The sequence below is a fragment of the Apodemus sylvaticus genome, chromosome 12 (genome assembly GCF_947179515.1).
Source record: "Apodemus sylvaticus chromosome 12, mApoSyl1.1, whole genome shotgun sequence".
Lineage (NCBI taxonomy): Eukaryota > Metazoa > Chordata > Mammalia > Rodentia > Muridae > Apodemus > Apodemus sylvaticus.
The window spans coordinates 88984350-88997974 of record NC_067483.1 but is presented as its reverse complement, the minus strand read 5'-3'; the positions used below and the strand labels follow the sequence as shown (position 1 = coordinate 88997974).

The 13625-nt window shown below is 48.4% G+C and overlaps 1 protein-coding gene across 1 annotated transcript in view; it reads right to left on the bottom strand.

Moving 5' to 3' along the window:
- Positions 1 to 11537, bottom strand: part of Cnih3 (cornichon family AMPA receptor auxiliary protein 3) — a 49655-nt gene extending 38118 nt beyond the window's left edge. The window contains exons 1-3 of the mRNA XM_052199942.1: positions 11511 to 11537; positions 8183 to 8251; positions 4233 to 4280 (exon numbers count right to left, since the gene is read on the bottom strand). Coding sequence (XP_052055902.1) covers positions 4233 to 4280; positions 8183 to 8251; positions 11511 to 11537 — 144 coding nt within the window. The remainder of the gene's footprint in view (positions 1 to 4232; positions 4281 to 8182; positions 8252 to 11510) is intronic.
- Positions 11538 to 13625: the final 2088 nt, after the last annotated feature.

Here is a 13625-nt window from a genome sequence, read left to right as displayed (position 1 = left end):
GAGCTGAATCCATCCAAGAACAGCAGAAAACCCACCGTGGCGCCAGACATACTCTTGGAGAAACGATGACATGAAGAAGGATTCTAGAGTTGTTAAGCAAGAGAGGTCATTGTCACCATCGCCACATACGTCCCCTACTCTCCACAGGGTCAGAGCAGCCAAACTCACAATCATCATAGCCATAAGTTCTTCTAATAGCCAAAGGAACACTGCACTGCCAAACTCAAGGCTGGGGGGAGCACTGCTGATAAAGTAAACCTCTCTGTTCACACCCTGACTCTTTGGTTTCCACTTAAGTCCCTTCCTTGAGACCCCTCTGAGTACACAGACACAGCAGGCTGCCCTTCACCAGTGTGGCCCCCATGAAAAGCCTGTGTGTGCCTGGGAGCAGCCACCAAACCGCCCACGATGTGTCTCCCGAACAGAGTGTAACAAAAGCCCACAGAGCCTACTACACACTGGGCAGAGAGCCACACAAGGAGCCAGAGGCTTTGCCCCAAAACATGAATCATGAGCACAAGTCAACTCCGGCACCCTGCAGTTCAGACTATTACCCAAGGAACACATTTTCTGATAATTATAGGGCTAAAATTGGATCCACATTGCAACCCCTTCCTTTCTCCCAAGAAGGCCGAGGAGGTGGCTTAGCAACAGTCAGCCGCTGAGACCATCACATTCTGGGCTGCTGGCTGGCTCCAAGAAATTTCTTGGAAGGTACAGTTCCCAGAAGGTACTGATGCTAACTAGAACCACGGAGCCGTCACGCTATCCCTAACAATGGCTCATAGCCTGGGAATCTGAACGGAGCCCTTTGAAACATGAGCAACAGGAGGGAGGGGCCCAGGCTGTACCACTTTTGTTTACAACCCTGTCTCCAGAGCATCAAATGGTACTTACCTAATAGACGGGAGGATGCCACCAGCCAAAGCGTCCTCTCAACCTGCGTACCCGTAAAAATGCCATAAGGGATTTTAGGAGAAGTGAGGGGCAGGCCGCTAACAATGATATTTGGTTGGTGTTGAGCACATGTAGACTACATGCATGTTTTATCTAATTTAATTCTCAGGATAATGCCAGGAGGTCAAATCCTTATTGTTTCCTCGCCCTGAGGTCTAGGGGTGTAGCTCAATGGTAGAGCATTTGCCTCTCACGTATGGGGCTCCGGATCCATCCATATCCAGTGTTGTCATCCTGAGCCACACTCTACAGCTCACTCTAATGCTAAGGTCACAGGCAGAATTGGAAGGTAGATGTTTGCTGACTTGACCACTGTGGGAGTTTGAATAAGAATGTCCCCCTGCTTACAGGCTCATATATTTGAAAGCTTAGACACAAAGAAGTGGCACTATTTGAAAGGTTTAGAGGGTGTGGCCTTGTTGGAGTGGGTGTGGCCTTGTTGGAGTGGGTGTGGCCTTGTTGGAGTGGGTGTGGCCTTGTTGAAGGAAGTGTGTCACTGGGGTGGGCTTTGGCGCTCTCCCTCTGCCTGCAGATCAGGATGCAGCTCTCAGCTCCAGTTCCAGCCCCAGCCCCAGCATCTGCCTGCATGCTGCCATGCTCCGGGCCTTGATGATGATGAACTAAACCCCTGAAACTGTCACAGCATCCAGTTAAATGCTTTCTTTCATAAGAGCTGCCTTGGTCATGGTGCCTCTTTACGGCAAGAGAGCAGTGACTAAGATAACCACCGTTATTTTACTCCTAAAGAACCTGGAGTTGGCTGGGAGCAGACATTGGAGTGTGGAACTAAATGCCAGCTTCAGAGAGCGTGGGGATGTGAAGACAGAGGGAATGAGTGGGACCACAGAAGCTGCGAGTGAAAGTCTTCTGAGTCAAAAATACGTATGACATGGGATTAGCAGTTATTTTAAAATACAGGCAAGCTGGGCATGGCGGCACACACCTGTAATGCCAGCACTAGCAATGTGGAGGCAGGAGAATGAGGAACTCAAGAGCAGTCTTGGTTACATCATGAGTTCAAGACCAGCCTGAGCTACATGAGACCCTGTCGTGAAAAAGACAGATTAAATAAATAAATAAATAAATAAATAAATAAATAAATAATAGATGCCATACTTAAGGGGTGAGAGCAGTATACTATAGATATTGGTACTGTCCTGGCACCCCCAAAATGAAGATTATGGCAGTACCTCCTAACAAGAGGGACCAGAATAGCTATTGTTTATTTCCATAATAAACACAGAGCAAGCATCTTTCACTCTGCATTTCATTCACTGTAACTACACCTGATGATCAGCTCAACATCATGACCTTCCAGAGCTGGCGTTCAAGTAGCAGAAACAGACCTCGTGGGTGGCACACCTAAGCACATCCTTGAGAATAACCCATAGAGTTACCAAATCAAGCTAAAGAACATGTGAGCTCTAGCAAGTGCCTAACGGCCAGATGCAGAAGTCTCAACAAGTCAAAATTACACTCAGAAAGAAATCAGGTACAGCCAACATCAATGAAAATGGTCTTGGGTACCCAGAGCAGCCGGACCCAGGGGCCAAGAACAGACAGGAGCATCTCAAGCTAGAAGTCAGCCTTGTGGCAAGAGCCTGGAGTGGGAGGGAAGACAGGGCAGGTACTTGACTGGTCTCTGCCTTGTCAGCTCTGCAGTGCTGGCCACTCTGCAGAGCCAGGAGCCGTGAGGCTACGGGGATGGTATCCCACAGCTACTGTGCCTGAGGCCTTCAGCTCAGGGTCTGTGCCCTCTGACGTCTATCCGGACTGTCCTCCTTCATGTGGCTCGGCAGAGTGAGTAACAATTGTGTCTAACTAGAAGAAGCAGCAGCCAGAAAGGATGGAGAAAGGGGAAAGGCACTTGGAATACAATCACAGTTCCTGATTAAAACATCGCTTTACCACTTACTGTAAGTCTACTGCTTAGAGGGGCAGATGCAAACCACATGCAAATTTGTATATGTCAAAGCTAATTCCTGTTCAGTTTATTTCACATCCTCCCTCTGACCTTGGGAAAGCCTAGAGCATTATAGGCAGTGGGACCTCCACAAGGGCAAGGGCCAGCCATTTCCTCCTGTGACCAGTCGGTGGTCAGGCAATATAAGGCAGATTAAGGCTTAGACTCATGAATATGGATGGTCACCTGCCAGAGAGCACAGCGTGATGTGCTCAGGATGAGAGGGCAGCAACTTGGAGGCTGAGAACCAACAGTTTGATTTCCTGGCCTCTGGCCTCATCTTCAAGAACAAACCAGAGAGATGGAACGGGTGAGACCAGAGTGTGTTACTGGTGCCTGTGATGATCCTATCTACAAAATAATTTGCATATCTTGATGCAAATTATATGCTATTTGCTAAATTATTCTTCATTCCTTGAATCACTAATATCATCGAACGCACGCTCTTATCTGAGCACGCATCCCTGCTGAGACAAGTAAGATGCGGAATTCTAACATACGGGGTTTCTCAGAAAACATTAAAGGGGCAAGTAATTAACTGGAGAAATGATTGGCTTCTAGATCAGACACTCTCCAGTGAAATGCAGAGGAGAACTTTAAAACTTCGTACAACTATCTCCTTTCTGATGGTGGCGTGGGGTGCTCGGTTTTGCAAGATGCTGCATTTGGGCAGACAGATGGCTTCCCTGTAGCCTGCACCTTCCACTCTGAGGCCGGGGACGGCCACCAACTCAGGTTGTACACATGGTTCGTTTCACCCATGAGTCTGTTTGATGACTCGCTTTCCTGATGGCAGGGCAGAGTCTGAACAGACAGTGTCAAGTGTCACCCCTAGTGGCGTGTGCGCCCTTGTGCTCCTAGAAGGAGCTTTAGGGCAGCTATGGTCTACTGCTCCCCACTTTAACAGCCCCCCCTCTTCCATCCCTCCAACCCACCAAATGGCTGAACTGCAAGGTTGAGGTGACATGCTCAACCCTCAAGACACCCAGCATTTAGTTAAAAACTTCCTTCCATCAGGAGGTGTTATTAAAATCCTGAGCCCAGCACAGACAGGAACAGAGACCAGAAGGAGGCGGGAGCTGTAAATGCCAATCATCATCATACTGAAAAGAGAAACCCTGCAACCCCAGTCAGAGAGCCCTTGGTCTTGCTGACACCTGACTGAAGGCCACCTCCTGCAATTAGCTCCTTTTGCCTCTGAAGGTTTCCAAAGAACCGAGGCCTGTTCCCACCTTGCCCTCCCTGCGGCCGTTCACCTGATGACCCCTTTCTCTGTGACCCTTCCTCCGTCCACCTGGGGGACCCCTCTGACCTTTCTCAGAAGGAAGCAGATGCGCTCGATGTTCCTCAGCCGCTCCCTCTGGGGATGCACAGGAAAGAAAGGAGATAGGAGGTTATGTGTGGGCTGGGAGTACGAAAAGCAGGGAAGCTACCCCAGCAGAAGCAGCAAAACCCACCAGAGACCCAACCTGGGCATGTGCCAGAGACGCCCGCCCACCCAGTGGCTCCTCCCAGTCTGACCACCTTGCATTTACCACCTCAGGGCCACTTGCTCTTTATTCTCTTATTCTGTTTTGTTTTGTTGTTTCTTTAGAGGGAGAGGGTACTACTCTATAGCTTAGATTCATGTGTATCCCAGGCTGGCCTCAAACTCGTGACACCCCTCCTGTGTCAGCCTTTGTAAGGAGGTTTTCCACAGGCACGAACCAACATGCCCAGTAGATATTCACCATGGCAGGCTGGGGAGATGACTCAGGGGGTAAAGTGTTTGCCATTGCAGGCAAGAGGACCTGAGTTCAGATCCCAGAACCCACATAACAAGCCTGGAGTAGTGACATTAACCTGTTATCTGAGTGCTGGAGACAAAGAGACTTGAGGCTACCTGGGCTTGCTTACCAGCCAGTGTAAGCAAATCTAAGACTTTCCGATTCAGTGAAAGACCCTGTCTTTTATCACCATGATGATGATTTTAATTATGTATATATGTGTGTGTCCCAGTGTGGGTATGCAGACATGGGTGCAGGTATCCACAGAGCCCAGCAGAGGGCATCAGATCCCCTGTAGCTAGAGTTACAACCTATGTAGGTGCTAGGAGGAACCAAACTTGGGTCCTCTGTGAGAGCAGTTCAGGACTGTAACCACTGAACCATCTTTCCAGTCGTACAAGAGAACAAGCCTTTAAAAAGAGAAAGAAACAGAAACAAAACCTGTGCAGAACGGTTGATGGAGGCATACGGCATCAACCTCTGATGTGCACAGGCATCAACCTCTGATGTGCACACGTGCACACACACACACATGAACATGTACACACATGAACATGTACACACATGGTGCACCTATTTTTTTTTTAAAGAAAAAACTCTTGGCAAAAGCATGCATCCTTCCTTCCCCATTCAGCATTCATCTTCCTATAGTTGAAGTCTCCACGTACACACAGCAGATGGCCCGGCGGCAGCAGAGTGACCACCATATGCTCCCTGGATGTCTCAGGTGTCCCAGACACCTCCCTGATCGCGAGGAGCAGCACGCTGGCATCCTCATTAGTGGCCACTGCCTTGCTCTGCATTTTCTGTGTGTGTGTGTACTTAGAGGAAGACACCTTCCCTGGACTCAGCTCCCAGTTGTGCCCTGGGCTAGGGCTTTTCTAGAAGTCCATCTGTCTCCAAGGACTGGCATATTTCCAGGGAAAGAGGTTAGGAAGCCGGACAGAGGATGACACAGCAGACTCCCCTCCCCCCCCTTCCTCTCTCTCTGCTCTGTCAAGATTTCTGAGCCATGCTGAACACAGCTGTGGCATCTCTGGTGCTTCATTACCAAAGTGATTTGCTGTCGGCGTCATGGTAATGAGTTTCCTTGTGGACCAGGGTGGGCACTGGTGGCTGGGACACTTCAGGTTCTCTAATTGAATCATAAATATGGTGATCTCTGCACAGCCCAGAAGCCCAGAGGAAGGAGCCACATCAGGATGAGTTAGTATCCAGGGAAGACAAGTTACACATGTGATAGAGTTCATACAGATGCACTCATGACACAAGACATCCACACGCTCCAGCAAGCCAGAGCCTTGTGGGAAAACACTGTCCATCTCTGTGACAGAGACTTCCCAGGGTAGGTGGAGGATAGAAAGGGAACCCTCCCACCCCTGGAGCAGGCCCACCAAACGTCCATCAGTACTTGACGTGTTAGGGCATCTTAAAATAGAGCATGGGTTGTCGTTCAGTGGTAGAGGGCTTTCCTGGCATATACAAAGATCTCACTCCATAACACACACACATACACACAGACACACACACACACACACACTCGCACAGAGAAAATGAGACAGAGAGAGAGAGGGAGAGAGAGAGAGAGAGAGAGAGAGAGAGAGGAACAAGAAAACATTTTCAAATGGGTCTCATGCCCTCCTTAAGAAATACATTGCACAGTCAGGAAGTTCTTGGGACCCAAGTTCCTCTAGGGTCACCAACCAGTGAAGCAAGTTTGTACATCTCAGAACCCAGAGCGTGGCTCTGGAGGCTTCGAGGACACTGGAGGACTAGAAACAGCTAAATGATGTGGCTGAAGCACTTCATCCCCTGCTGGGAAGCAATGTCCTGACAACAGGGGAAACCATACTGTGTCTATATGCTCACCTAATGACAAGGTTTAGGATTTTTTGGTTTTGTTTTTAGCCCCTCTCCCCCAGGGGCATCTCAGGCTTTGGTCTGTCCATCCATGAGATGTCTGGGCTCCACAGGACTCAGCTCTTTAATTAATCCAATAACTAATTAGAAATGTTGCTGTAATAGGAATTTACAAGTGTGTGTGTGTGTGTGTATGTGTGTGTGTGTGTGTGTGTGTGTGTGTGAGAGAGAGAGAGAGAGAGAGAGAGAGAGAGAGAGAGAGAGATGGGCGTAGTTCTGTGGTACAGCATTTGTCTCAAATGTATGCAAAGGCTCAGGCTTCACCCCAGCACCACAGGAAGAGACGTGAAGAAAGGCCCATGCCTTCATCCTTCAGTATCCATTTCTGTTTCCAGCAAGTAGTTCTGGATACTACCTAGTGACTGCTGTTTCTGAACTATCCTTTCCCAGAAGCACCTGCCCTCTCAGTGGGGTGTGAGGAAGCAGGTAAGCAAGTCCTAACCTGATGCTTAAAAAAGGACTTGTCCTGGTAAGCCAAAAACAGACTCTACAAAAGCATCTCCAAATCTCACCAGGTGCCCAAGACCTGGCATGGAACTGGCAGGGTGGAAACAGGGGCTGGATAAATTTTAGTTGGTTCTGCTCGGGAATCCTACCAGACATCTCTAGACAGGCTGGAGGCTGGGCCTCAGGCTCCTGACTTCCTGGCATTTGGAAGTGAACACACTCGGCTTCCAGCCACTCTGAGTACCTATGGGTATTGACGCACAGGTGTGTGCTGTTAGTGCCAAATTCATTGTCCAGAAAGATCTGAGCCTCTGGGCAAAGCCATTTAGGCCTGGCAAAGCCAAATTATCACAGGTGGATGGTAAGGCTGGTAGAGGAGAATAAAACCAGTTTTAAAAATTACAACTTTTATGAAAAATGCGAAACTTTCAAGCAGTTCTTAGGGGGACTTTAGTTTGCTTTTTATAGCTGACTTTGAAATAGTTTGGCTCCACTTTATAGAATCAAAGGCTGCTGTGCCAAAGGACGGCTTAGACATCATAAAGTTAGGTCTTTTCAAGCCTGAGCTGCAAGTCAGGAGACGGGCTTTGGAGATGGACAGAGCTGGGTTCTAGACCTGACATCCAGAAGCTGAACCCAAGCTCATCAACCATGCTGCACCCGATTCCCTGATGCACGGCAAGCCATAGGTATCAGAGATGAAACCCCACTAGATAATGAGGCTGTCCCTGGCACTTCTATCCATCGACCCTCCATGAGAAACCCAACCACTGACCACCTCCTGCGGAACAAGAGGTTCATACTTCCATACTTGCACGCCCTACAGATGTGCTGGCCAACATGGGGTCTTTGCCTATGGTCACAAATAAGGAACCAAAAGTCACTGGCACCAGGGTTTGAGGACTCAGCGCCACAGTGCAGCAGATCCACTACACTTGACTGGTGATATATTGTAAGACCTCATACAGTCTTACAGTCGACCTCAGCAAGAAGGCTCTGTACCTGTCAGCCAGGAATAGAGGCCAGTTCTGGAGAATATGTTCTCTGTTCTGCTCTTTAAAACCTCCACTGTCCTCCACTGGGTGACTCATGGGGATATCACCTGCACACCCTCAGCAGCGTTACTTACCGCATGAACCGGGTTGCACTGGTCTATGGGACTCTTGAAATCCGTTCTTAACTCATCAAAGGCGATTATCTGAAACAGAATACACACAGTCAGGATCCTGTGCACATGCGGTCAGTGCAACCACCAAAACCTTCCTGCAGCTCGGCCCTCAGTCACCATAGGAGAAGACAGGGAGGAGGCTGGCCACACAACACTGGCCAGGAGGCAGCCACTGTCCATACTAGCAGTGGGCACATGGGTTCATTGTCTCTGTCTATGATGTTTGCCTTGAAACTTCCCAGATAACTTTCTTTCTTTCTTTCTTTCTTTCTTTCTTTCTTTCTTTCTTTCTTTCTTTCTTTCTTTCTTTCTTTCTTTCTTTCTTCCTTCCTTCCTTCCTTCCTTCCTTCCTTCCTTTCTTCCTTCCTTCCTTTCTTCCTTCCTTCCTTCCTTCCTTCCTTCCTTCCTTCCTTCCTTCCTTTAGCATTTTCTATTCCTTATGCAGTCTATTCAAAGATGTAAAGAAACCATCTGACAGACCCAAGTTTGGTAAAGGGACAAAAATGTAAAGCCTCTAACCAATACTTTTATTCATATTTTGCAGAGATGGCGACTGTAAGAAAATAGAAATTAGGGAGGAAAGAAAGGGAAGCTGGGTTGTCACAATGAGAAACATCTCTGGATGTGCAAAGCCTCGTCAGCAGCCCTCAGGCAGACCCTGCCTAGCACAGCAGACCCTAGAGGCTCATCTGGATATAGACACCAAGCTCCCTGGGGAGCCATGGCTCCCTATTTGTCAGAGAAGGAGGATTGGAAGGAGACCTTCTGCAATCACAGGGTGAGATGTATTCCATCCACTGAAGGAACCAAATGAGGGTAAAGGCTCAGAAGCCCTCATCCTAACCGGGCCACCCTGTCTGCTACGGGAGACTAAGAGGCAGAACACACAGGGGTTTGCCCCCGGGACTCTCCTCTCTTTGGGGGAAGGCTTTGGGTATCCTCAGTAAAGTCTCTTCACAACTACAGTTTGGATCTTGAGAGTTATCTGAGGCCCATGTGTTAAGGGGTTGGTACCTAGTCCCTGGCACTCGTGGTTTTGAGTTTGTTTGTTTGTTTGTGTGGGTGCTTTAAATGGTTTGGAGGTTTTTGGTTGGCTAGTTGGTTGGTTAGTTGGTTGGTTGGTTGGTTGGCTTTTTGAGATAGGGTTCCATGTATCCTTGGGCTGGCTTTGAACTTACTATATACCTGAAGATGACCTTGAACTTGTGATTCTCCTGCCTCCATCTCCTAAATGCTGAGATTTACAGGCATGCAGCACTATACTCCATTCACACAGTAACTCGGAGCTCCGTGACAGGCACGCACTCCCCCGGCTGAGCTCTATCCCAGCCCATTGCTACACCAGATAGCAAAAACTGAAAAGAATTGGAGCATAGTGAAGTCAGAGCTTTTTGGTTTTATTAGGTTGGCTTGGTTTGGTTTGGTTTCCTTCCTGATCACTTTGCAGTGAAGAGGTGAACAGGCCTCCTCTGCCACGCGGCTCCCTTCCATGATGCTCTGCCTGACCCCAGGCTCAAAATGACCAGGCCAAAAAAATTCATGGGCCAAAGTGTTTGAGGGCACCATGAGCTATCCCAGACCTTTCCTCCTTATAAGTCATCTGCCTCAAGTGTTTTGTCACAATCGGGGAAATATGGCTACTGATCATGAATGAACACAGCCTCCACGAACAGGGAGCCCTGAATATGTCGCAGAAATAATGAAGTGAGGAAGATAGTTGAACTGCAGCCTGCAGGCCAGGGCAGCCTGACACCTACTCTCTTATAACCTGTGGGCTAAGAGCAGACCTCATACTTCTTAAGGAGTTGAAAAATCATCAAGAGGAAAATAATGTTTTTGCAACACATGAAAAAATTGCTAAATTCAAATCTTGGTGTCCATGGATAGAGTTTTACCGGTGCTTTATTGTATATTGCTTTTGAAGACTCTAAGACAGGAGTGAGACAAATATATCCACTAACATTTTTTGGGGAGAAAATAGCTGATCTCTGGTCTATTCTTGTATTTGTCCTCTTCAGGCTTGGTATCCCATACAACAGACACTGACCACATGAAGCTAATATTTCTGTTAGAATTGTACTGTTTAAAAGTCAATCTGTAGTCATACATTAACTGTTTTAAATAGCCACCAGGGATCTAGGGAGACAGCTCAGGTGGTAAAGTGTCCACCATACAAGCATGGAGGACCTGAGTCTGACCCCCAGCACTCCTGTAACAGCTGAAAGACATGGTAACACCAGAACTGAGAAGATAAAAACAAGAGGGACTCCTGGGCTTGCTAGACAACCAGACTGTACAAATCTCTGGCTCCACATTCAGTGAAGGACCTTGTCTCATAAAGTGAAATAGAGAGCAATTAGAAAGATACCTGTAGGGCTGGAGGGATGGCTCGGTGGTTAAGGACACTGACTGCAGTTCTGAAGGTCCTGAGTTCAAACCCCAGCAACCACATGGTGGTTTACAACCATCCGTAATGAAGTCTGGCACCCTTTTCTGATGTGTGAAGACAAATACAGTGTACTGAACATATAACAATAAATAAATCTTAAAAAAAAAAGAAAGATACCTGTATGCATGCAGACACAGATGTACACACACACACACACACACACACACACACACACGGGCGCATGGGGGGGATTGGGAGAGAGAGAGGAGGTGGAGAGGGAGGATACGGAGACAGAGAGGGACAGAAGTCTGTTATCTATCAAATAATTCATGGATAAAACCATTCTTTTTTTCTTTTTAAAAGATTTATTTATTTATTTTATATATATGAGTACATTGTAGCTGTACAGATGGTTGTGAGCCTTCATGTGGTTTCTGGGGATTGAATTTAGGAACTCTGTTCTCTCCAGTCAACCCTGCTTGCTCCAGTCAGCCCTGCTAGCTCAGACCCAAAGATTTTATTTATTATTATTATATTTTAAGTACACTGTAGCTGTCTTTAAACATACCCGAAGAGGGTGTCAGATCTCACTATGGATGGTTGTGAGCCATCATGTGGTTGCTGGGATTTGAACTCAGGACCTCTGGGAGAGCAGTCAGTGCTCTTGCCCACTGAGCCATCTCTCCAGCCCTATAAAACCATTCTATTCCTGGAGAAATCTCTACAGGACAGTGCTACATTAGAGACGCATCCACTGGGTCTGATCTCCTCACGGAGCCCATTAGATAGCATCACTACCGTGATCTCTCACCCTAGCATGACATCTCTACTCCCTGAGCTGAATCTCCCCATCCAATGTTTACACAAACCAGTGCTGGGTCACCTGGTCATCCTAGTTACCATCTGCTGGTATGACTGGCTGGACATGTCCACCCTAGAACGTTCCAGTAGGACTGAACACTCTATGAGGCTAGTCAGCACAGAGCAAGAGCCTCATCACTGTCCCTGCTCCCCAAGCCCGTGGGAACCCATCCTGGCTGTGTCAGTCCTGGGTCTTCTCCACGGGCTCCAGGGAAACTCAGCCCCCCTCATTCTACATGAGCATTGTTGGCTTTGAGGACCTGAGGGCAGGCAGTAACCTTTGTCCCTATTCATCCTTCCATAACTGCCCAGTCCATAAGTCCAATCTTTTGAGATGTAACCTGTCTCCCATCTGTGCATCCTGGTAAATGCAATGCCCTCAGCATCCACATCAGTATCCCTCTCTATAGACTCAAGACAGGACCATGAACAGGATCACCCTCTGCCATGCTGCTCCTATTCTCAGACACAAACAGGAGGTGGGACAGAGGACCACCTTCCTGTCCTCCAGCACAAGGGAGGCTGATGTCGGCATTCCCTGGGCCTCGTATTCATACAGTTAGAAAGCCAGACAGGTCCCCACATTTTGATCCTGTTCTCACCCAGCCTCATGCCTGGATCTCTGTCCCTGTACAGGCAGGTACAGACAGGTGAACCTGAGCTGACTGGATCCAGGATAGCTGGTTGTAAAGCAGGGCAGAGGAACTGTTGGGGTGGGGGAGGGTGTCTCGGGATGCTCTGCTCTATGCCTGGGCCCGACCTGGAGGAGGGTGAAGATGGGAGCGCAGCTCATACAAGTGAGCTCAACCCCATGTGAACTATGACCTGGCTGTTTTCTGTGATGGCCAGGGTCTTCAGCATCCCTGATACCCCAATGTCACAGCTGCATCTGTCCTGTGCCAGCCACCTGGAGATACTGAATTCCACAAGATTCAGCTCCCAACTGCACAGTGCATGCTGTCTGTGGCAGTGGGGGACAAGCATGCAAACAGGACCTTGTATGAACAATGTGGTAAGGGACAGAACCAACACAATCACTATATTCCTCTCAGGGTCACCAAGGCAGGTGCTGGGCCACGCACGGCAGAAACTTGCATCAGTTAATCCTTGGGTCCCCATGAAAGAGGTCTATTATTATCCCCATTTTAGAGTTGGATAATGATACCAAATGTGGCTAAAGGGCTCTAGTGCCAGAACAGAAACCCATACACTAAGCCAGGCAGAGCCCATGAGGCTGCTCCACAGTGTAGACAAGGCTGGAGATGTGAAGACACAGGAAGGGATGGGGCCTGGGAAGAAACCCAGAGGAGCACTTAGGGCGTCCCCGCCCTGTCCAGATCGTAGTGGACTCCTGTCCTTCCCCGCCCTGTCCAGATCGTAGCAGACTCCTGTCCTTCCCTGCCCTGTCCAGATCGTAGTAGACTCCTGTCCTTCCCTGCCATGTCCAGATCATAGTGGACTCCTGTCCTTCCCTGCCCTGTCCAGATCATAGTGGACTCCTGTCCTTCCCCGCACTGTCCAGATCATAGCGGTTTCCTGTCCTTCCCCGCCCTGTCCAGATCATAGTGGACTCCTGTCCTTCCTCCTGCTTGTGTCTGAGAATAGGAGCAGCACGGCAGAGGGCGATCCTCTCCAAACCCTGTTGAGTGTGAGAGACACAGGGTGCTGTTGTGTTTGAAGGCGGCTAGACAAGTGGCTTTGACTCAGTTGAGTGCACTTGAGCCAATGTGTGTCCCAATGACCCACTGAACCATAAACCCCAATACCAAGCAGTACAAGGTAAACTTGAACTCCTGATCCAACAATAAGGGCACGCCAAACTTCACATTCATTTTTAAAATTTTTTATATTGTAAAATTTACTCTTTTAGTGAAAAATCCTTAAATCCCAATAAACGCACAGTCCCGTGAACATGCTGCACCTGTATTACACGGTTTCTGTTGTTCCCCATGCCCTCCTCTTGACACTGCATTAACTTCTCTGCCACCCCTGACCTTGCTTTCCTGCGTAGCAGTCATCAATGCCTGCCTCATCCCTAAAACTTCATCTTTGTCCAAACATCACAGAAATGGAGCCATAAAGCATGTGGGGTTTCCAGGCTGCTTCCTTCCACGTGCCGATGCGTTGGAGATTAGTCACGGTGTTGCTCATATC